Below are 23,285 nucleotides of genomic sequence, written 5' to 3'. Positions count from 1 at the left end.
GAGTGGCCTTCGGCCCGAAGTGCGGAGACATCCGCTCTCTCTTCAGTCATCTTGGTTGTGGGCAGAGACGATTTCCTGTCTGCACGGACCGCCCCTTCGCTCCCGGTCCCCAGCAGTGTCCTAGTTCTATCTAACTGGGTTCGACTCAAGAGCTCCGAATCCATCGGTTCGAGACCCAGCCCCTCGGATTGTTGCTGCGCAACCTCAGTTTTCCCTTCCGAGCAATGTACATAATGTCTCCTTCAAAACAGGCGAGATTATGGCTGGGGAAGGGGCTCATTCATTTGTGGGCCATCGTTATGGACTCCTTGAGCCTGCACCCAGATCCTGTCCTAGGAGATGCGAGATGGTCCCAGGCCAGGGTCGGAGTGGCAGGTTTGGGGGCAGGTGAAGTGCGGGCATTCTATGTGAGGTTCTGGGGGAGACTTCCCCTCCTCTTTTTTCCTGCGGAGAAGGGAAGCCTCGAGGTCGCCCTGGAGCGGGTTGGCCCTGAGTAGGGGCCCTAGAGAAGCTTCAGGGGATGGGGGTGGGGGTCGGGGTGGTGAGGTCTTTCTGGGTGCGACCCTTGGGGTCGCCGGAATGGGTGTGGTGGTGGCTCTGAGAATGGTCTGCGGGTAAGTCCTCTGCGTGTGAGGCGGGACCGGGAAGGTCTGGAGAGGGACTCATAGGATTGCCACCTATGTGACAGAGCCCTTCTGTGTGGCGTCGCCGGGAAAATCAGTTTTTTATAGGAGGGAAGCAGCTGTCCCCTGTGTAGGGTCCGGATTTCTGGAGCGGGACGTCTGAAGAAGTCCTTGGAGGGTTGCCTCTGTTGTGCGTCAGAGAGAGCTTCTGAGCTGGAGATGTCGTTGTGACGTTTCGTGGAGGGAAGGGACAAGAAATGGGGGCGTCCTCAGCAGGTTGCCATAATATGTAGAAGGATCGCTGAATGGAGACAGTTTGGGGAGAAGTCTTCTAGAGGAGAGAATACTTGCTGAGTTTCCCTGTGCCGGGGTTGGGTGTGGAGGATCTGAGCATGCTCCAAAGGTGCAGAAGATCAGTGTTTAGTGGAGGTGCAGAAATACATGAATGGGGGTCTGGGAGAGTTTCCATGGGAGGGGTGGCGAGGACAGGAATGTAGTGATCCTTAGGGCCTTAGGGAGTAGCTGCTTGTGTTGGCAAGGTCTTTGTGTAGGTCTCTGGGAGGTGGCTTCAATGCGAGCCCGCCGGGAGGGGGCTTTCCCGGAAAGCTGTCACACCTTTCTGGCCTCCGGAGGGAAGGAAGCGAAACTTTCCTCTTACTCTCCGCCGACCCCGCTGGACGCGGCTCCGGAAGCCGGGGGCTCCAGCCAGCTCTAGCTGCCGGTAGAAGGAGAGCGGGCGGCGGGGGTGGGGGTGGCGGGTGGGCGGCGGGGTGCGGGGCGTGCAGGGAGGCTAAGGCACCACCCCCGCTCATCCGGAAGAGGCCGGCTAAGGTCTTGTACTGCGATCCCGGCCCTTGTCCTTATTAGGGCATCCGGAAGCGGCTGGAGCTGGCCCTACGTCACTACTTCCAAATTTAGTTGTGGAAGTATGGCTGATAGAGTGGCGGGAAGGTTCGCGCACCGGTGTGGAGGGGGCGGGGGAGCTTGCCCTTAAGGGGCCCACACCACGAATGAAGAGAGCTGTTAGAACAATTTCGCGGTTTTTGAGCAACTGGAAATAGTATTTCTTGGAATGTTAGTGCGTAGCAGAAGGTGGGGCCGATGTGTTCTGTCTGCTCTATCTCTGCGTTGCTGAATTTCCAAGTCCTAATCCAACTCCGCCTCCCCGGGAGCAGAGGCGGAGCTCGGCTGCGTCGTTTGGGGGCCACAGCCACGTGTTCACTCGGCCTGTGTTGCTGCCGGGTCCTCCGCCTTAGGGCATGGACGCCCACGGTGGATTTCGTGCCGAGGGAAACTGAGGGGGATGTTCGATGCGGAACACAGAGACTGTAGCTTGGGCTGCGCTCCTGTCTGCAGATCCACCTCCCTTGGAGTGGCAACTTTGCCCTAGAGCCAGCCAGTGTGTCCCGCCTTCTTACCGCCTCCAAACAAGGGGATTGAGGAGGGTGGGCGGAGGCTGGCAAGACAGGAATGCTGGAGACTCCACTGGTCCCCTTTCACCGCAGTGGCTCAAGTATTCGTTTAGCAAATATTGGACGAGTCACTGTCCCTGGATGTCCCCGCCTAAAGAAATAAGATACAACTACCCTCCACGGATGGAAGTGAGAGATCAATGAGATGTTTATGATAGGAAAGCCTTTAGCGCCTGGCACTTAGCAAGTGCATAATGTTAGCACCATTATTGATTAAAAAAAACCAAAACAGACATTAATTAGGCTCCTGGTAGATGGTAGATACAGTTTCCACCGGGGATCTACCGTTTGGAACTCAAGTTTTCTCGGGTGCGAAGGGAAACGTGCAGCCTACGACCCGCTGGGGTCTCCAGACACAACCGGTGGATGGGCCCTGAGCACCACCCACGGCCCCCCTCCACCGGGCCTGCGCGCGGGTTCAGTGAGGGGCCCTGAGAAAGCAGACCACCCCGAGAGTTCAGTTTGGACTGGGGGACGCTTCTCCTCACAGGAGTTCGGGTCCCTTTTCTTCTCTCAGTAAATTCCACTCTGTCGCTTTAAGGAGTCTCTCGCCCAGGCGTCGCGGAAAGCCCGGATGCGACTCTCTGATTGGGCGGGGCGTCTCGGTGACTTCACTCCTGGTACAAAAGGGCCCGGGTGGCGGGCGCCCGGGCAGAGCGTCCTGGCAGTGTCTCCGCGTGGCTTGTCCTGCTGAGGGTCGCGTGAAGGAGCGCGTTGTCCGAAGTGCACCTGCCACCTGCCGTGCCCAGCCGGGAGTCTCTGCCGCCCTCGCCGTCCAGCAGCTATGGAAGTGCAGAAGGAGGCGCAACGGATCATGACCCTGTCGGTGTGGAAGATGTACCATTCACGCATGCAGCGCGGTGGCTTGCGGCTGCACCGGAGCCTGCAGCTGTCGCTGGTCATGCGCAGCGCCCGGGAGCTCTACCTCTCAGCCAAGGTGGAAGCCCAGGAACCCGAGGTGCCCTTGCCGCCCGTCCGCTCCCCTGACCCTCGCCTGCACCCGCCTCGGGAAGCCGCAGCCAAGGCAGCGACCGGCAACAGTGAGCAGCCCTCTCCGGAACCCATGGACACGCAGGAGGCACCGAGAGCCGAGGAGACCCCTCCCCGCTGTGTCCAGCGCCCCGCCAAAATCAGCCGCAAGCGGCGGAGCAGCAGCCTTAGCGATGGTGCGGACGCCGCTCTGGTTCCGAGCAAGAAAGCCCGCTTAGAAGAAGAGAAGGAGGAGGAAGGGGCCTCTTCGGAGGTCCCTGATCGCCTGCAGCCCCCTCCGGCGCAAGCGGAGGGCGCCTTCCCCAACTTGGCGCGCGTCCTGCAGAGGCGCTTCTCCGGTCTCCTGAACTGCAGTCCTGCTGCCAGCTCTCCGACGGCGTCCCCGGCGTGCGAGGCGAAGCCAGCTTGCCGCCCGGCGGACAACATGCTCAACGTGCTGGTGCGGGCCGTGGTGGCCTTCTGAGGGTTCCTGAGCGGCTATACCGGAGCCCAGATCGCGGGCCGACCCGTCGGCCAGAGTACGCAGACCCGAAGCGAGGCCCACCCCCGGGGGAGCGCTCGCGGAAGCCGTGGAGAGGAGCCGTCTCCCGGGCTGCCCAGAGGCCCCGAGAGGGACTCTGCCGCCGGGGAACCGTCGCTACCTGTGTGCAGCGGCGACGCCGAGGAGCCTGAGCCGGGGGCGCGGGCGCCTTCCCCCCCAGACCTGCTGCTCCCATCGGTGCTGTTTTAACGGACTGGGAGGTGAACCTCACCGACTCGTTCTGGAACTGGGAGAAGGGCTTGGTTCTTGAAAACTCCTCAGGGTCGGACTTTTTTTTTTTTTTTTTAACTGGGGGCTATGCTGCCCTTTCAATAAGGTTTTTCAATCGTTGGTGTTTGCGTTTCCAACTTCAGAGAATTCCAGGCACTCCCCTTCCCCCTCCAGTGACATACTTGTGCAAGCGGTCATCGTTGCGTCATGGGGCAGACGTGGGGAGCTTCCTGCTGCCGTACGTGGGTGGGGGCCGGGAGGAGGACCTGGGGTGTGGACCGCCCTGGGGAATGGGAGGAGGGCGGCCTGAGTCACTGCGCCTTGCTGCGGGTTATTGCCCGAAGCCCCTACGCCTCCGGTGGTAGAGGGCCGATCTAATTTCATTTTAAAATTTTTTCTCATGTGGTGCGTTAGAGGTGGGGATGTTCACCGTCTCAACCTGACCCTCAGACCCACAGAAACGATCAACCCGGACGTTCCTGGTCGGAATCACAAAAATGGGGGGAGCAATGTAAGGCTGAGCTGGGATCAGTGGCTGGCGAGACTGGCCAGTATGGGGGAGGCGGGAGATTCTCGCCAGGGCGTTTTGGGGTTCTGTTTGCCTTTACTGGTGGATTCTGGTAACTCCCTCTATCTGGACGTTTTGCTAGAATCGCCAGATAGGAAAATAAAGACCAATTGTATACAAAGTTTGTGCAGCCCGTCTGGTTTTCTTCCCTGGTGGGGGAGGGGCAGGGTTAAAGGGTCAAGAGCTGGCGGCGGCTTGCTGGGGCCCCAGAAACCGGTCTGACCGCTACCACGTGGGCAGAGTGGGCGGGAAGGGGCCGACCCCTTTTTGCCAGAGCACTTTCGTACTGGGCTCCTGGTGCTCCGACCTTTCCTTAAACGTCGCACGTTTGGCGGGATCTTGGACACACACCCCCTCCCTACAACTCTGGGTGAGAAGGCTTTCCGAGTTCAGATGTTTGGGGGATACTGCTGGGAACAGTGCCCCTAGCCGACTTGGGTATCGGGCCTCCTTTGGAGAATGGAAGGATAGCTACCCTCCCCCCACTTGATTAACTGAATCGGCAGGGTTCCCAGGATTGGGGTGGGGCTGGACAGGTGAGCTTTGGAGCGCCCTTTACGCCCAGTTCCAGTGGCTCAGGCAAGGACCCGAGCTTCCAGCCTCAGTTTCCTCATACGCGAAATGGGCCCCAGCAACTTCCCTTCGAGACTGTTGGTTTAGAAATACCCGCGGGAGCACTCGTTGGCTTTGGCCCCACCCCGTCCCTAGATTCGCCACCTCGAGAGAAAACCCTGACAATTTCCCCAACGCCAGTTCGGGAGAGTGACAGTCGGGGTTGCCCCAGGGGGTGGGCGTGGGGGCTGTGGGGAGGACAAAGGAGCCGCAGGTGCGGGGAGTGAGGGCGGCGGGAGGCGCTGGGAAAGCTCCTGCCCCGCCTCCAGACGGCCGGCCCCGCCACTGCGGGCTTCCCGAGACCCGGGGGACCTGACCCCGAGGCCGGAGGGGAGGAGGAGGAGGGCGCGGTGGAGGGGCGGCCCCGCCCCAGAACGCCCGCCCCTGGCTCCCCTCCAGGCTCGTTCACCCACCGCACCCCCGCCTCCCTGTGTCCCTCAGCCTCCTCCTTCCTAACCCCACCTCCCACCCCTCACCTCAAGGGAACCTCGCCTCCTCCGCAGCCTTCCCCCCCAGGAAATATGAGACTTCAGTTGCCGCCCTCTCGGGGAATCGACCCACAACTCCCCAAAGGGATGTAGTGGGGGGACTGGAACCCCACACTACTGGCGGTAGCTCAGTGCGTCCGCGTGGGAGCAACTCCCTCGCAAACCTGGCCCGGCCCGGGAAGTCCCCGGCGACTGGGGAGGGGGCATCACCGCGCATCCTGTCTCAGGAACCGCCTGGCTCTTCCTTCCGCGGGAAGCTGCTAGGCCGACCCCCGCCCCCGCCCGGGCCGCCTGGGGGTTTCCGGCGCCCGGTCGCGGGGGCTGAGGGCTGGAGACGATGCCGTGGGAGATAGGACGAATACCCCCCTACACACATACATCCCCTTAATACGTTCCCCTCCCTAAGACCCCATTTCACCCATTTGTTGTTTAGACTAAGTCGTGTCTTTTCGACCCCATGGACTGTAACCCGCCAGGCTCCTCTGTCCATGGGATTTCCCAGGCAAGGATACTGGAGTGGATTGCCATTTCCTCCTCCAAGGGGTCTTCCCCCACCCAGGGATCTGCTGGAACCTAGGTCTCTTGCTTGGCAGGAGGATTCGTCACCACTGAACCATCTGGAAAGCCCCCTTTCACCATAAGAATTGCTGTTGTGTCCGATTCCTTGCGACCCCAAGGACTGCAGCCGGCCAGGCCTCCCTGTAAGGAATGTGTATTCATGCCCCATAAGAATAGACAAAGTTGAAAATTTTGTCACAACAATCGACTTTGGTGTCCACGCCATTACATGGCCTTGGGTTATTGGGACAAACCCTCTGGGCAGTGATCGACTGGATCACAGCTGTGAAAATTAAAAGTATCACCGGTCTTATGACCAGCGGATACCCCAGGGAACCTCAGACCTGCAGAAAGAGGCTCCAGAAGAGTATTCACTACAGTGTTGTCCAAAGTGGGCGCAAATTGAAAAAACAACCTACGTGCCCATCCGACTGGACTGCTCCCGTAGAATGTGGACTGTCCACCACTCCCTCCCTAAAGGATGAAAGGCCTCAGCCTGAGAGATCTCCTGGAGAGTGAGGGGTGGGGTGGAGATAACTCAGAACCAACATGCTGAGTGACAGAGCCCAGGTGTGGAAGTTGCCGGATGAGGACAGATTCCAGGGCCAGATGACCAGTTGTACTTGCTGTGCAGCTTTGGGCAAGTCACTTAATCTCTCTGGGCCTCAGTTTCCCTGACTTTATTATGGACAATAATAGTCCCTATCTCTTGGGTTTATTCTGACAGTTAAGTGAGATAATATACTTAAAGTGCTTAGTAAAGTGCCTGACATGCAAGGTATGCCACTTTATGATTTATTATTGTTAGAGGCTAATAATTATTATTATTATTGTTTATTGTTAGTACTTTATTATTGTTAGAGGCTGGAATGGCAACAGTTCATTTCAAAGCACATACAAGGGGACTTCCCTGGTGGTCCCGTGATTGAGAGTCTGTCTTCCAATGCAGGAGACGTGGGTTCAATTGCTGGCCGGAGAACCAGGATCCCACGTGCCTCAGACCAACTGAGCTTGTGCTCTTCAACTAGACAAAAGCCTGCGTTCCGCAACTAAGACCCATTGCAGTCATAAATAAATAAAAATTTAAAATAAAAGCACATACAAGGACTTCCTTGATGGTTCAGTGTTTAAGAATCTGCCTTGCAATGCAGAGGACATGGGTTCCATCCCTTGTTGGGGAACTAAGATCCCACATGCTACAGAGCAACTAAGCCCAAAAGCCACAACTAGAGAGTCCCTGTGCCACAACGAAAAATCACACATGAAGCAGTGAGGATCCGGCATGCCACAGCTAAGACCTGACACAGCCAAATAAATACATAAAATAAATTTTAAAAATAAATAAAAGCACATATGACATATACTACTGTATATAAAATAGAGAAACAAGGACCCACTGTATAGCACAGGAAACTATATTTAATATCTGTAATAACCTATAATGGAAAATAATCTGAAAAATAGTACTTATCTGTATATCTGCATTATTTTGCTGTACACCTGAACTAACGTAACGTGGTAAATCAATTATGCTTCAATAAAAAGTTTGTTTTGAAAAAAAAAAAGCACGTGCAGCAATACAAGTATGATGTATGGGAGAGTGGGTACAGACGCTGTGCTAAGCCCAGGGAGCTGGAGGAATGGCTCCCTCTGCCAATGTGAATAAGAACTCCCCTCCCAGCTCCAGAGTTTGTTCTAATCCTAATGGTCTGACAGGGTTAATTCTTTCTTCCTCCTAAGCCCCACATTCACACTCCTGGTTTACTCTCCACCTCACCAACAGTTCCCGCCTCAGGCCCTGCACTGGTCTCTATTTATAGTCAACCTTAGATAGGCTCCTTCAGTCTTTTTTCTTGTTAAAAAATATTTATTCATTTGGTTGTGCTGGGTCTTAATTGTGGTATGCGGGATCTTTCAGTTGTGGCATGTGGGATCTAGGTTCCCTGACCTGGGCAGAACCCTGGCCCCCGGCACTGGAAGCTGGACTCTTAGCCACTGAACCACCAGGGAAGCCTCAGCCTCATTCAGTCTTCAGGCCCTAACTGCCAACTCTGTGTGTGTGTGTGTCTGTGTGTGCGTGTGCATATGTCTGTGTGTGTGTGTGTGTGTGTGTGTGTGTTAGTCGCTCAGTCGTGTTTGACTCAGCAATCCCATGGACTGTAGCCCACCAGGCTCCTCTGTCCAGGTAATTGTCCAGACAAGAATACTGGAGCCTGACCCATCTAAGGGTTGAACCTGGGTCTCCTACATTGCAGGCGGATTGTTTACCGTCTGAGCCACCAGGGAAGCCCACCTCTATACTGAATCCCATGTGTCACTCTCCTTCTTGGACTTCCCCTCCCAGCCTCCAGACTTGTCTGGCCAAACCCTCTCTCTCTGTCTCCCCTTGAGGGCCTAAGGTATTCCAAACCTAGCAGGAACTAAAGAAGATTCTTGCTGCTTACTGCCAGCAGTTCAACTGAGGTGGAATCTTTCTTGACTTCCTTTTTCTCCTTCTTCAGGTGCTGTCAACTAGACTTCCCATCCCACTCCAAGTTTTTCCCAACCCCATGGCTCCCACCCTCCTTGAGCTGGGATCCCACCTCTCACTTGGGATCGGGCAGTTGCTTCCACCCTGCCCTTGACCCCCACAATCTGTTTTATGCAGCAGCTGCACTGACCTTATAAAATGCAAACTGGATCATATGACTCCCCCAGCTTTCCTCTGCTTCAAGTACACTGACATCCTTTCTGCTTGGAGAACAGGACAGGTGTATTCCAGCCCCAGGGCCTTTGCACTTGCTGTTCCTTATTCCTACAATGCTCTTCTCCCAGATATGCACAAGTCCATCCTCACTTTCTTTAGGTTTCTGCTGGAATGTCACCTCCTTGGGGAAGCCTTCTTTGGCTACTTGATCCAAAATAACAATAACACCCCACTGTGCTACTCTGCTCCTGTATCCCGCTGCTCAGCCTTCCTTAAAGCACTGCTCATCTACGGATGTTTATGTTGGGGTTAGCATCCGTGCCCCCATTCAAATGTCAGTTCCACAAATGCCTAGTCCAGGCCTGAATGAGTGAATATGGTTGTCTGGGGTGCTAAGGGCTTAATACTTTTTATCCCATTACTCACTGGCTTCCCATGGCCCTTATAATTGAATTTCCCAAATTTCAGGGTCAGGATTTTTGTCACATCTGCTTAACAAATGTATCGTTATTTAAGTAATATGTATTTTTCTAACTTTTAACTCACTTGTTAATCACTCACTAGAGTCAGACATGAGTTAAGGACTGTCGACTTAAAAAAAAAGAAAGCAAAACATGAGAGTTTCAAGTTAAGTTTTATTTGGGGGCAAAATGAGAACTGCAGCCCAGGAGACAGCATCTCAGATAGTTCTGAGAAACAATTCCAAAGATGTAGGTGGAAAGGACAGTATGGATGTGATTTTGGTAAAGGGGGAGTACATGCAATCAAGCAAACAATTTTTTGTAGATTTTTCCTGATCTTCTGAAGCTTCCACTAGTCATCACCATGAAGCATTTTAGTGCTTTTCTCGATATGAGGAGATTCAAGAGTTAGGCTCAGAAAATCAGCTCCTGAGAATATCTAACTGTCTGAAGACCTGTCCTGCCAGCCCCCACCACAACCCCCAGCACAGAATGCCTCATTTCTGCTCTCCACCCTGAACTCCTTCAGGGGGTGTTGGACCTCAGCAGCTGTAGCAGTACACAACTTAATCCTTGTAGAGGTAGATGGCAAGCACCCATGGAAAGTGCCAATTTGTAATTGACGACTAAACAACACCATGATGCATGGAAGGTAACAGTTTAAAAAGTTACAATGAAAATGAAACAATATCACAAGACCCTGCTGAAACAGTAGCTAGTGTGAGGTTCCAGACAGCTTTCTTTGTTACAAAGGAAGATTAAGGTTAAAGACATTGTTGCCAAAGGAAGACTATCCTCAGGCTACTGCTTGGCCGGTGGCAGTGGTAAGAATCCGCCTGTCAATGCAGGAGATGTAAGAGATGAGAGGTTCGATCTCTGGATCAGGAAGATCCCCTGGAGAAGGAAATGGCAACCCACTCCAGTATTCTTGCCTGGAAAATTCCATGGACAGAAGAGCCTCACAGGCTACAGTCCATGGGGGTTGCAAAGAGTCTGACACAACTGAGCATGCATGCAGGTCCTTAGACTAGCTGAAAAGGGAGAGACTCTGAGGGATTCCTTAAGTTATTTAAATAACATTGAATCACTTTGCCCCCTGTCCCAGAAATAGGAAAATTCTGCTTTGCGAAGAAGGACAAAACTCCTATGACTGAAAGATGCTGCTCGATTTCCGCCCATCCCTGGCTAATCTTGTGTCATTCTCTGGCTACACTGACCTACTTTTTGTTTCTTGTGTTTCCACAACCTTCCCAGCCACAGGACCTTTGTATATGTTGTTATCGCCTAAGATTCTTTTCTCTTCCCTATGGTGGTTTATAGTCACTCAGTTGTGTCTGACTCTTTGCCACCCTGTGGACTGTAGCCTGCCCACGGGGCTCCTCTGTCCATGGGATTCTCCAGGCAATACTGGAGTGGCTTGCCATTTCCTTGTCCAGAAGAACTTCCCCATGCAGCCATCGAACCCAGGTCTCCTGTATTACAGGCAGTTTCCTGCATTGCAGGCAGATTCTTTACCCACTAAGCCACCAGGCCAACTTCTCCTCCTTGTTCACCCAGTTAACTCATTTTAGCCCAAGAGCAAATCATCACCGAATTTCCCCTTCTGCCCTCCATTTTGGTCTAAGACCCCTATGTTAATTTCCATTCTGATCACGAGCTACTTTGTAGTAGTATTGGTGATGACGGTCGTAGTATTTGTCACAGTTTCAGTGTTACATTTTCTTTTGGTTTTGTCTCCTCTTCTAGCTTGCGGTCTCCATGAGGGCAGAGATGAACCCAGTAGGCGCTTACTAAGTGGTTGTTGTGAATGAATGATGCATTTGCTACTTTGCTTTAAGGCCAGTCCTTTTAATGCCCACTTTTCACATACTGGGAAACTGACGTCCAGAGAGGATAGCCCCGAGGGAGAGCAAGTAGGGGATAGCTCTAGTGGTGCCCCAACCCCCATTTAGAGATTCGCTATCATCCCCACCCACCCCTACTTCCTCCACTGTGTGGGACTCAAGGAACACAAGCCCCAGCTCTGGACTCCGCTGAGCTGGGAAAGGGCCTGTCCACAGGTCAAGACTAGAGCCAGAAGCGGCTCCCAGACCGGTTTAGCCGGTTCCTGGAGCGCGGGCGAGGTCCAGCCGCCTTAGGCGGTTAAGACGCAGACCTTGACCAGATTGCCAGCGGCTCGGGGCGGGCGCTCGATCTACCCTTGGAACTTTGAGTCCTAGGCTGGGCCCTGGGGGTGAGTGGTTTAGCCAAGGTAGAGGGCGGGGTTATCCGGGTGTCGATCACGTACGTGGGCGGAACATGCAAATTAAGCAGCTTTCCATTTCTCTCTGAGCCCCGCCCCTCCGCGCTGCACCGAGCTACTTCCTAGAACTCCCGGAGTCGGTCGGTGGCTCAGGCGGCTCCGCCCCTCCCCCAAGCTCGTCCCTCCCGGATTCCGCCCACATGGTCGGAGCTTAGCCACCCCCTTATCCCAGTGCCCCGCGGATGTAGGGGTGGGGTTTAGGAGCCGAGCGGGAAGGCGGAGGCCGTGCTGTGGGCTCCTGGGGCTGGGGGTCGGCTCGGAATCAGGTAAATGCCACCGAAAGCTGAAGGGGGACGGGATTGCCAGAGTTTGAGGCTCGAGCTACTCGCCCTCGGCGTAGGGGCTACTGAAACCCTCCCCCACCACGTTTGCCTAGAGGAGCCCAGACCCCCACAGTGGTGACCAGGGGAGGCCAGGACACACAAACCTCCACCAGTAATGTCTAGTGGAGTTCAGATGCACACACTTGTGTTCAGGGGGGCTCAGGCCTTCCCCATCCGTGTCCGGGGTTACTCACTAGGTCATTTCATATCTGTTTGCTTTGAGGAGCAGCCTAGAGGGGTGTTCGGCCGACCTGTGTTGGGGGAACTTCAGGTCTCCCCAAATTTGTGTTCAGGGGAGTTCAGCCTAGGGACTAAGGCCCTCCACTTGCACGTCCAGGCCTAATAGCATCTCTCGGCCTGCCCCTTTCTTGCAGTCCCTCCCAGCAGAAATTCCCCCTGGGTCCCGATTCCGCCTCGCCTCTCTGCCCTTTTCTTTCTCCCTTCCAGCCTCCTGGCCCCACTGGCTTCAGATCATCACCCCCTCCCCAGGACATTGTTGACTCACAGTTAAGAGGCTATCTCAGGCTTCACAGTCTGGCCACCCTCCTTTTTATACCTAGGCAGCTCTCCGGAGGCCCCCTGGGGTCCTGTCTTCTCCGCCCACCACCTGACTGGCACCATTTAATTTCCCCCTCAGCCTGTCCACCCACATCTGGTTGTCAGCTGCTGGCCCTCACCCTGCATGCCCCCCAGGGTCTCCTAGGGAATTGCTCATAGCTCTCTGCCTCCTTCTGTGCCCCCAAATCCAGACTGCCCCCCCAAAGCAGAACCTTCCCCCCCTCCCTGGCCCCCCATCCAAATCTGCTAATCAGAAAAAGTCCTAGCCTAGTGCCTGGAAGAGAGATCTGAAATCAGAGAAGGGGTGGGGTGTGAAACTTTCCAACACAGAGATGCTGGGGGTGGGGGAAATGGGTGGAGGGAGACAGGAGCTTAAGTTGTACCTAAAAGCTTGAGATCAAAGCCGTCTGCCTTCCAGATGAGGGCTGTGGGGGAGGGTTGTCCCCCCTGGGGGCGCGGGTAAGCCTGAGCCCCCCCTTCCTCGGAAACCCCCCAAGACTCTGCGGTGACAGCTGTGCCCCAGCCCGCGCCCCGTGGGTTTCCTTTTCCGGTGCTTGCTCTCCCGACAGGCTGGCCTGCAGTCTGGAGACACTGCGCCTGGCCCTTTTGAAGGGGCTCCCTAGAGGGTCTTCCTGGACAAGAGGGAGGGGACCAGCTGGAGAACAATGGTCTTCTGTGGCTCCCGGACGCCAGGCGCTTCCTGTTAAACCCTTCCCTGGAGACCCGGCTGCAGGGGGGAGCGAGGCAAGGGGATTGACAAAGTCAGCAAATGCACTGCATTTTCTCTTGATCCTCGTCTTGTTTGTGAAAGTATCAGGAAGCGGTGAGGCGAATGCAGACCTTGCCCTCCTCAGTGGAGTCACTCTGGGCGTTTCTTTTCCCCTCTGTGGCTGGGGGTTGTGCCCCCCAGCGGATGGGGCATGGTTAGAAATCCCGAGATCTCTGGGGCTGGACTTGGCCCCGCGGGGGACCCAGGCATCCCAGGTGATCCCGAAGTGCAGCTGTATTTGCCAACCGTGGTTCTAACTGCCTTGTTGGTGAGCTGGAGGTTGCAGCCCCTGAGCCATTCCCGAAGTGGGCTGGGCCTTGATTTCCCTCAGTTTAGGATTTCTCCCAAGCATTGGACCAGAGCACCAGGCGGTCCTGAGGGGCCAGAGTGGCAGTTTGCTAAGCCGAGGGTCTTGGAAACACGCTGCTCTTCCTAGGAGCCCTGGGAAGATATGTTGGGGAATTAGCCACTGTGTTAATTGAGGCTTCCTGCAAAGTCCACTGTGTTTACAGAGCTAACCTGAGATGCATCCTCAGAAGATTCTGTGAGCCTCTGAAGGGCCCCCAGAGACTCTGCATCCAACCCTAGGGGCTTCTGGTTAGAGACCAGATAATATGCCCTGGTTTACGAAGAGACAGTGTATGTTGATACTTAACTGCCAGCCAGGTGCTTTGCTGGGTATACATATTCACTTAGTTAAACTGTGCCACCTGAATATTCGTTGGAAGGACTGATGCTGAAGCTTCAATACTTTGGCCACCTGATGTGAAGAGCCGACTCAGTGGAAAAGACTGATGCTGGGAAGGATTGGCGGGAGGAGGAGGGTCCGACAGAGGATGAGATGGTTGGATGGCATCACTGACTCAATGGACAAGAGTTTGGACAAACTCCGGGAGATAGTGAAGGACAGGGAAATCTGGTATGCTACAGTCCTTGGGTCACAGAGCTGGATGCGAATGAACAACCACAAAACCCTGCCCCAAATTTGGGTCAGAATTAAAGTCGGCACTTTCACTAACCCCATTTTATGGATGAGGGAGTTGAGGCACGGAGCAAACATGTCTAGTAATACAAAGCCATTTGTTCTTTCTCTCCTGGATTTGGGGCTGGAGGATGGAGTGGATGGTTAGGTGGACTTTTCTTGTATATATCCAGCAACTTATCTCTGGTTCACAGATAAGGAAGAGAGCTCAGGGTGGTGAGATCCGCTGTCCAGGTCTCTCGCCCACCACCAGGCAGTGTTTCCTCTCCTGGCCTCCTGTGCTTGCCGCCCACTGGCTTCACCCACCAGCTTCCTTCTTCAGCTTTTTCACACCCACTTGCTGGGTAATTCTGTACCATCTTTTCTCCTGCTTCTTCTGGTGAAAACATCCCTGGGGGCCAATTTGTGCATGCTTGGCCCAGGGGTTTGATGAGGATGAAGTTGTATTTGGGTGTTTTGTGTGTGTGTGTTTTTTTGCTGTATTTTGCAGCTTAGAGAATCTTAATTCCCTGACCTGGGTTCAGGCATGGAACCCGTGCCCCCTGCAATGGAAGCATGTAGCCCTAATCACTGGGCCACCAGGGAATTCCCTGGGTTTGAGTTTGGGTGTTTGTTGTTTCATGTTTTCGATGATTATTACTAACTGAGCAAATCCAAACCACTGCTAGACTAGAAAGGCTGCTTCGGGCTGGGGGTGGGGGCCCTTGCTGGTGTCTGGGACAGGAAATGGCTCACCGCTTCACCGTTTAGACCCGAGGGTGAGGGCGGACAAGGAGGGGCCATCAAAGGCTGCCAGCCCTGTTAGCTGCGTGTCGGAGGCCACAGGAGATTGGCCCTCGGCCCCAGCATCTCGAACTCCAGCCAGTGCCCCCCACCTCCCCCACCCACCCCCAACCCCCTCCCCCACTCCCACCCCACCCCCCAGCCAACCAGCTTCTACCTGAGCTCCCTTCCCCTCTCTTACCCGCTCCTCTTCCCCTCCTACCCTCCCCCCTCCCCTGCTGTGGCCCGCCCTTCCGGAATGAACCGTGTTCTGGCTTCAGGCCACCAGGAAGGCCAAAACAAGCCTGCAATTACTCACTGCTGGGACCCTGCCGGCAGCCGCTCCTCTCGGAAGCTCAACGTGGGGCAGGGAGTGGAGCTCTTCCCCCCCAGGGCTGTGTGCAGCTTCCACCTTCAGATAATCCCCTGCTGCCTTCTGGCTCCTCTTTATGAAGTGTTAGTCGCTCAGTCGTGTCTGGCTCTTTACTAGGATTCCATGGACTATATAGCCCACCAGGCTCTTCTGTCCATGAAATTTTCCAGGCAGGAATACTGGAGTAGGTTGCCATTTTCTCCTCCAGGGGATCTTCCTGACCCAGGGATCAAACCTGGATCTGCATTGCAGGCAGATTCTTTTACCTTCTGAGCCACCAGGGAAGCCCCGTGGACATCACCTTATAAACAGATGTTGGATTTTAGAAGTACTCTCCTGTTGTTTGGGACTAGGTGTTACCTTCTGAGAAGGGAGGGGATGAAACCAGTTCTTTTTTTTTTTTTTTGGTTTCCGGGATTCTAGTTCCCTGACCAGGAAAGGAATCTTTGCCTCCTGCAGTGGGAGCATGGAGCCCTAACCACTGGACTGCCAGGAAAGTCCCTCTGAGGGAGAAACTGAGGTTGTGAGATGGGGCTTGCCCCAAAATCTCCAAAGCCTTACTTTTAGCCAGGGAGGGTACTTCCCCTCCCTTGCTCTGCTATGCATCTCAGGGCTGCTGCTTGGGAGATGGGGCCACGGAGGAGGGAGTGTGCAAGAGGGCGCCCCTGGGGACTCTGCAGTCAGCAGGCACTAACGCATTTGTCTTCAGCCTGAGCGTTCTTCTGTCTCCCCAGCCACCCTCCCTTGTCCCGGTTCTCACGACTCTCTGGACATCTGTGGGTGGGACATACTTGTTGCCCAATCTCCCAGTGGTTATACTGTGACTAAAGCCAGCCCTGTCCCTGGAGGCTGGGAGGCTGGAGCCAGGGTGCACCCGCAGGGCCACATGTCCCAAGCTTGACCTGGGTTTCTGGTCAGACCGGGTGGACAGGCGGGCAGGCTGGGTCTTTTCAACACCCTGAGTTGAGGCTGAGTCTGGGCCCAGCAGGTTACACACACACACACACACACACACACACACACACACGGCTCTGTGAAAGTTTCTGCCCACCCTCTGAATGGCCCAGGTTCCCTCTGATTGTCCTGAATTACCCTAGTATCCCTCCTCCTTGCAGCTACCAATACATTCTAGAAAGCTGGGGAAAGATCCTCAGTGAGACCCACCCTCTTGCCAGCCACCCATCATATGGGCCGGGTTCTCAGGCATGCTCCCTGCTTTGTGCTCAAGGCCAGCGCAGTTCTTCCCCCAAACCTTCCCTCCTGTTGGAGCAGAGCCCATCCTGCCCCGTTGCCATGGCATCTGTTGTACCCAGAAGCCAGGTGGTCTTTTGTTCCCTGATGTCCCTTCTAGGCTCAGACACTTCTGAGCTCAGCGAGAGTCACTCGGTCCCCCTGTGTCCCCCACATTCACTGAGGCTGTGTGCCCCAGCAGTTCACCTGTCTCTCCTCCCATGACTCTGAGATGGGCAGTGATAGCACTTATACAAATTTCAGATTTGAACTCGGATCTATGAGAGACTTTGGAGAGTAAGGTTGTTTTTTTTTTAAATAGTCATTTGCCTTTTTTTAAAAAAAAGTATTTATTTATTTGGCTGCGTTGGGTCTTAGTTGCAGCATGGGAGATCTTCATTGCAGCATGTGGGATTGCTTGCTGCAGTGCACAGGTGTCTTTAGTTGTGCACAGGCTTGGTTGCCCCGATGTATGTGGGGTCTTAGTGCCCTGACCAGGGATCGAACCTGAGTCCCCTGCATTGGAACGTGAATTCTTAACCGCTGAACCACCAGGGAAATCCCAGATCTGTAGGTCTTAAGAACGACAGTCATCACAACAGCTGTTGCTTCCTAGTTTAGGCACTTCACCTCTGGAGTCGTCATCACAAAGATTTATTGCCTTATCCTCATTTCACATTGTGGAAACTGAGGCATAGTGAGTTTGGATAGCTTGCCAGCTAATATGTAGTCTGCTGCTGCTGCTGCTGCTGCTAAGTCACTTCAGTCGTGTCCGAGTCTGTGCAACCCCATAGACGGCAGCCCACCAGGCTCTGCCATCCCTGGGATTCTCCAGGCAAGAACACTGGAGTGGGTTGCCATTTCCTTCTCCAGTGCATGAAAGTGAAAAGTGAAAGTGAAGTCGCTCAGTCATATCCGACTGTTAGCGACCCCATGGACTGCAGCCTGCCAGTCTCCTCTGTCCCTGGGAGTTTCCAGGCAAGAGTACTGGAGTGGGGTGCCATTGCCTTCTCCAATATGTAGTCTACTAGATAGCAAAAAAGTGCCAATTTCTTGACTCTCGACTTTTGAGGCTGGATCGTTCCCTGTTGGGAATGATGGGGCTGCTGCCTGGTGCATCTTAGAATGCTGAGTTGCAGTCCTGGCTTCCATCCACTAGTGTTACCTGGAAACTGGGTTCACTTCTTGGTTGGGCATCAAGCCAGACACCACCAAGGAATTTCCCTGGTGGTCCAGTGGTTAAGAATCTGCCTTCCAATGCAGGAGATTCAGGTTCCATCTCTGAGGGGTGGGGGGGATAAGATCCCACATACCGCAGGACAACTAAGTCTGAATCACAACCCATAACAATCCCCACCCCCACCACCCACCCCCGCTCTGGAGCCCATGCACCACAACTAGAGAGAAGTTGCAACTAGAGAAGTGTACGCAGCAATGAAAGACCTCACATGTGCAGCAAGGGTCCTAAGACGTGAGGCAACCAAATATTTAGAAAAAAGAAAGACACAACCAAGTCAAAGATCAGGGGGAGGAGCGGCTTAATACTTGGCAGCAAGTAAGAACACCAGGCTTTTGAACTATGGTGTTGGAGAAGACTCTTGAGTGTCCCTTGGACTGCAAGGAGATCCAACCAGTCCATCCTAAAAGAGATCAGTCCTGGGTGTTCATTGGAAGGACTGATGTTGAAGCTGAAATTCCAATACTTTGGCCACCTGATGCAGAGAGCTGACTCATTTGAAAAGACTTTGATGCTGGGAAAGATTGAGGGCAGGAGGAGAAGGGACGACAGAGGATGAGATGGTTGGATGGCATCACCAACTCAGTGGACATGAGTTTGGGTAAACTCCGGGAGTTGGTGATGGATAGGGAGGCCTGGCATGCTGAGGTTCATGGGGTCGCAGAGAGTCAGACAGGACTGAGTGACTGAACTGAACTGAAGAACACCAGCGAGCTTTCCCAAAGCCGTGTCTCCAAGACCAGCAAAATTGGGGAAGTTTTAAGCTAAGGATACATGCTTATTCAGGAGCTGGCTTGAGCAGAGGAGAACGCAGCATAGAATTCAGCCAAAGCTTCCCAGATGGCTCAGTTTTAAAGAACCTGCCTGCTAATGCAGGAGAATTGGGTGGGGAAGATCCCTGGAGAAGAAAATGGCACCCCACTCCAGTATTTGCCTGAAAACCCCATGGACAGAGGAGCCTGGTGAGCTACATACAATCCATGGGGTGACAAGGAGTCGGACAGGAATGAGGGACTAAACAAAATAGAGTCCAAGCTCTATTTGGTTCAAGTCAGGAGGGTCAACAAAATCATTGTATCCTCCACCTTGGCGGAGGGGGGCTTAGTTCCTGCAGAACTCAAAGACCTGTATCAGATTGTTCAGGAGGAACCAGGACTGCGTTTTATGGCTGAACAATTGTTTCCTGACTGCTTTTCCTAGGTTATTCCATTCCCTCACTTCCCTTGAGATCATTGATTACTGAGACCTGTTCAAGGACAAGCCTTATGGCCAGGCTAAAATCCCCAAATGGCTTAAGCTAAAAATGACTTCACGTTTGTCAAGGAAGTCTGGTTCTCTTTCTTCAGGCTCCCCCCTCCCCCACCCCCCGCCCCAATCCTATCTGTCTATACTGGGTACCGGAGCACTACCTCCTACAGTCATGGCAACAAATAATGTCCCCAGATGTGGCTTCCTGTTGGTGTGGGGTGGAGGGCAGGCTCACCACCCACTTTTGACTGCCCTGCCTCTTTACATAGATGCCTGCCTGCAAAGTATCACTGTGTGTGTGTGTCTTTTCCCCCAAACAGGTATAGAGTTCTGAGGATGGAGGTGATTGGCAGGTTCTGGCATCTTGGGGAGAGATTGAGTGGGACTGTCATCCTAGGCCATGGGGTGCCGGTTCCCCAGGTCCTGGTGGGTGGAGACAGGCCAGCTTTTCTTCCTTCCTGGTTCCCAGAGGTGGGCGATGGCCCAGACACAGCCCAGGAGCCAGAAGGCGTGGGGAGCCCTGACCTGGCATCAGAATTTACTGGGTGTTGCCCAGGTGTGTGTTCTGAGATCCAAGGGCCCTCGTGGGTGTGGAGAAGAAACCAGAAGCTAAAGTAGGCCTCCCTGCCCGCCTGCCTGCTGCCCTCACATCCCACCCAGCCCTGGCTCCCGGCCAGCAACTGCCAGAGTGGTGACTCAGAGCGGCAGAGCCCAGGAGAGAAACAGGGTGCAGGGTGGGGTGTCCCCCTCATCCAGCTTTCCCAGCACCCCATTAAGACCAGGACCCTTGAGGCTGCATTTCACACTCCCCTGCACACCACCAACATCTTCCCTCCCTGCTCCCCACCGGTGGGATTTTTTTCTTTTCCTTGGCACTAGGCTATGGCAGGAAAACAGAAATGTGTGTGGGGCATGAGATATCTCTAAGGTTGGAATATATTTAGGCCAGAATGAGAGAGTGTGTGTGGTGGGGCAGTCTCAGGCACTGGCCTGGTGGCAGTGAGGAGTGAGCCAGTGTAGAGAGCGAGCTCCCTCTTATAGACCTCCCGGGTTTCCCAGGGGCAGAGGCGGGGAGGACAGGGGAGGTCCTAGAAGTGGAGGCATGTCCTGCATAGCACCATGCTGGATCATCTACAGTTGAAAACACAGAGGCCCAGACAGGTTAAGTGGTTTTCCTAAGGCTGCTCAGGAAAGAAGAGAAGGCACCACCAGGGTTTGCCTGTAGTCTGGCTGGCTGCAAAGCAGGAGTGTGCTCTTGCCATATTCATGCACACATGTGTTTATCGATGCAGCTTTCTGTACAGCCTCGTCTGTTCCCAGTCAGACGTGAGATGTGCAGGAAAGCAAGAGGTGAACTAGACCTGAATCCCCAAACCACAACCCAGCTCAGGGTGGGGAGTGGCAGGGTGGGGGACGGAGGGGGGATGGGGAGAACATCCGCTCCTCTTCTCTGCACAGCCCTCAGGCTCAGAATGGTTTTGACACTTTTTTCTGTTTTTCTTTCTTTTTTATTTTTGGTTGTAGGGCAATGCCTGGGGCATCGTTCGGTCATAGTTCCCCCACCAGGAATCAAATCATTGAGCTCCCTGCAATGGAAGCTCAGAGTCTTAACCACAGGACCACCAAGGAAATCTAGTTTTGATATTTTTAAGCAGTTGAAAACAAAAGATTATTCCTTGAAACATAAAAATCTTACGAATTATGATTTCAGCCCTTGTAAATTACGTTTATACAGTCATGTCCATTCCTGTCTGGCTGCTTTGCTGTTGTTGTTCAGTCGCTCAGTTGTGTCCCCATGGACTGCGACCCCATGGACTGCAGCATGCCAGGCTTCCCTGTCCTTCACTATCTCCTGGACTTTGTTCAGACTCATGTGCCATTTTTAAAAAAAATTGAGTTAAAATACACATGACAAAAATGTACCATCTTAGCTATTTTTTAAGCATACAGATAAGTGGCATTAAATACATTTATATTGCTCTGCAACCATTATATCATCTATCCCCGCAACTCTTCCCCACCCCCCCACCCCCATTTTTCCCCTACTTTTTGGCTGTTCTGTGCAGTATGCAGGATCTTAGTTCCCTGACCAAGGTTTGAACTACCCCCTCCAGTGGCAGCCCGGAGTCCTAACCACTGGACCACCAGGGAAGTCCCACCCCCACAACTCTTGTAAATCTGAAGCTCTATACCTATTAACTCTCCCGTTCACCTCCCCTCAGCCCCTGGAAACCATCATTCTACTTTCTGTCTCTATGATTTTGACTAATCTAAGTACTTGATATAAGTGCTTATAAGAATTATACAGTATTTGTCTTTTTGTGAGTGGTTTATTTCACTTAGCAGAATGTCCTCAAGGTTCATCCAAGTTGTAACATGTATCAGAATTTCCTTTCTTTTTATGTATCTATTATTACTATTTTTAAATTTTTTTTGCCACACTTTGCCCCATGCAGGATCTTATTAATAATTCCCCGACCAAGGAACCCACTCCCTCTGCAGGAGAAGCGTGGAGTCTTAACCACTGGACTGCCAGGTGAGTCCCTAGACAATAGCTTCTTTTTAATTACTTTTTAAATTTTTGGCTGTGCAGGGTCTTCCTTGCTTTGCACAGGCTTTCTTTAGTTGTGGTGAGTGGGGATGACTCTTCATTATGGTGCTCGGGGTTCTCATTGCTGTGGCTTCTCTTGCTGTGGAGAACAGGCTGTGGGGCACACAGGCACAGTGGTTGTGGCGCATGGGCTTAGCTGCTGGAATCTAACGTGGAATCTTCCTGGACCGTGGATCGAATTCGTGTTTGCTGCATTGGCAGGTGAATTCTTATGCAGCGCACCACTAGGGAACTCCTTCCTTCCTTTTATTTATTTATTTAATTTTATCCTTCCTTCCTTTTAAAGGCTGAATAATATTCCACGGTGGGGATATAACACATTTTGGTAATTCCAAGCCTTGGTTTGTTCCTTGTGTTAGCTATTGTGAACGATACTGCTGTGAACATGGATGCACAAATATTTCTTGGAGACCTTGCTTTCAGTTCTTTTGGCTGGAATTGCTAGGTTGTGTGGTAATTCCATTTTTAAGTTTTTGAGAAACCTCCGTAGAGTTTTCCACAGTGGCTATACTCTTTCACGTTCCTGTCAACAATGCACAGGAGCTCCAGTTTCTCCATGTCCCCATCAACACTTGTTTCTGTTTTGTTTCCTGATAGCAGTCATCCTCATATCTGCGGCTGCTTTTGTTCTATTGAGACAGGAGGGAAGGGGGCGGGGCACAACCTTTAAAAGTGTGACATAGGATTTCCCTGCTGGTCCAGTTTTTAAGACTGCCTGCCAATGCAAGGGACACAGATTTGATCCCTGGTCTGGGAAGATCCCATGTATCTTGGGGCAGCTAAGTCCACATGCCACAACTCCCAAGCCTGTGTGCCCTGGAGCCCATACTCTGCAGTGTGTGTGTGGAGGGGCACTGCAGTGAGAAGCCATGAATAAGAAGCCCGTGCACTGCAACTAGAGAAAGCCTGCATGCAGCGGCCAGAGCATAAATTAATGAATTAAATACAATTATAATATAAATAAAAGAGTGATGTTGTCATTGAGGATACAACATAAACTTTTCAGAAGTGATTAGATATAACATGGTGGAAGATGAGATTTCCAGTGGACCTCGAGCCTCATTATGTGCTCACTGTAATAGATTTGTTGTTCTTGTTCAGTCATTCAGTCATGTCCGACTTTTTGCGGCCCCGTGGGCTGCAGCACGCCAGGCTTCCCTCTCCTTCACCATCTCCCATGAGTTTGCTCAAACTCATGTCCGTTGAGTTGGTGATACCATCCAACTATCATCTCCTTCTGCCTTCAGTCTTTCCCAGCATCAGGGTCTTTTCTGATGAGTTGGCGCTTCACATCAGGTGGCCAAAGCTTCAGCTTCAACTTCAGTCCTTCCAATGAATATTCAGGGTTGATTTCCTTTAGGATTGACTGGTTTGGTCTCCTTATGACAGTGGGGTGGACTTCCTTGGTGGTTTAGTGGCTGAGACTCTGTGCTCCCAGTGCAAGGGCCTGGTTTGATCCCTGGTCAGGGAACTAGATCCCACCTGCCGAAACAAAAATCCCACATGCCTCAATGAAGATTGAAGATCCCGTGTGCTGCAACTAAGACCTAGTACAGCCAAATAAATAAAAATAATATTAAAAAAAGACAGCCAAGGACTTTCCTCATTGTTCAGTGGTCAAGATTTCACCTTCTGGTGCAGGGGATGTGGGTTTGATCCCTGGTAGGGAAGCTAAGACCCC

General features: G+C 53.0%; 1 protein-coding gene and 1 long non-coding RNA gene across 5 annotated transcripts in view; both read left to right on the top strand.

Moving 5' to 3' along the window:
• The first annotated feature begins 136 nt into the window (after window positions 1-136).
• Window positions 137-4,525, top strand: IER2 (immediate early response 2). 2 transcript variants are annotated; one of them, XR_009737351.1, is made up of 2 exons: window positions 137-226; window positions 2,637-2,885. XR_009737351.1 is itself a non-coding variant. In XM_061421950.1 (2 exons), exon 2 carries the CDS (start codon window positions 2,880-2,882, stop codon window positions 3,546-3,548), a length of 669 nt encoding a protein of 222 aa, XP_061277934.1. In that variant the 5' UTR covers window positions 1,255-1,344; window positions 2,637-2,879; the 3' UTR covers window positions 3,549-4,525. The 2 variants fall into 2 exon arrangements, 1 of the variants encoding a protein (XP_061277934.1); XM_061421950.1 differs by lacking the exon at window positions 137-226 and adding an exon at window positions 1,255-1,344 and having other exon boundaries at window positions 2,637-4,525.
• A 454-nt stretch (window positions 4,526-4,979) lies between these two features.
• LOC133250569 (uncharacterized) overlaps window positions 4,980-23,285 on the top strand; it is a 33,987-nt gene continuing 15,681 nt past the window's right edge. For all 3 annotated transcript variants that reach the window (XR_009737353.1, XR_009737354.1, XR_009737352.1), the window contains exons 1-2: window positions 4,980-11,777; window positions 21,450-21,529. This is a non-coding gene — a long non-coding RNA (uncharacterized LOC133250569). The remainder of the gene's footprint in view (window positions 11,778-21,449; window positions 21,530-23,285) is intronic.

This window comes from Bos javanicus, chromosome 7 (assembly GCF_032452875.1).
Source record: "Bos javanicus breed banteng chromosome 7, ARS-OSU_banteng_1.0, whole genome shotgun sequence".
In the NCBI taxonomy this organism is placed as follows: domain Eukaryota; kingdom Metazoa; phylum Chordata; class Mammalia; order Artiodactyla; family Bovidae; genus Bos; species Bos javanicus.
Note: the sequence above shows the minus strand (reverse complement) of the source record. Positions and strands in the feature narration are given on the sequence as shown.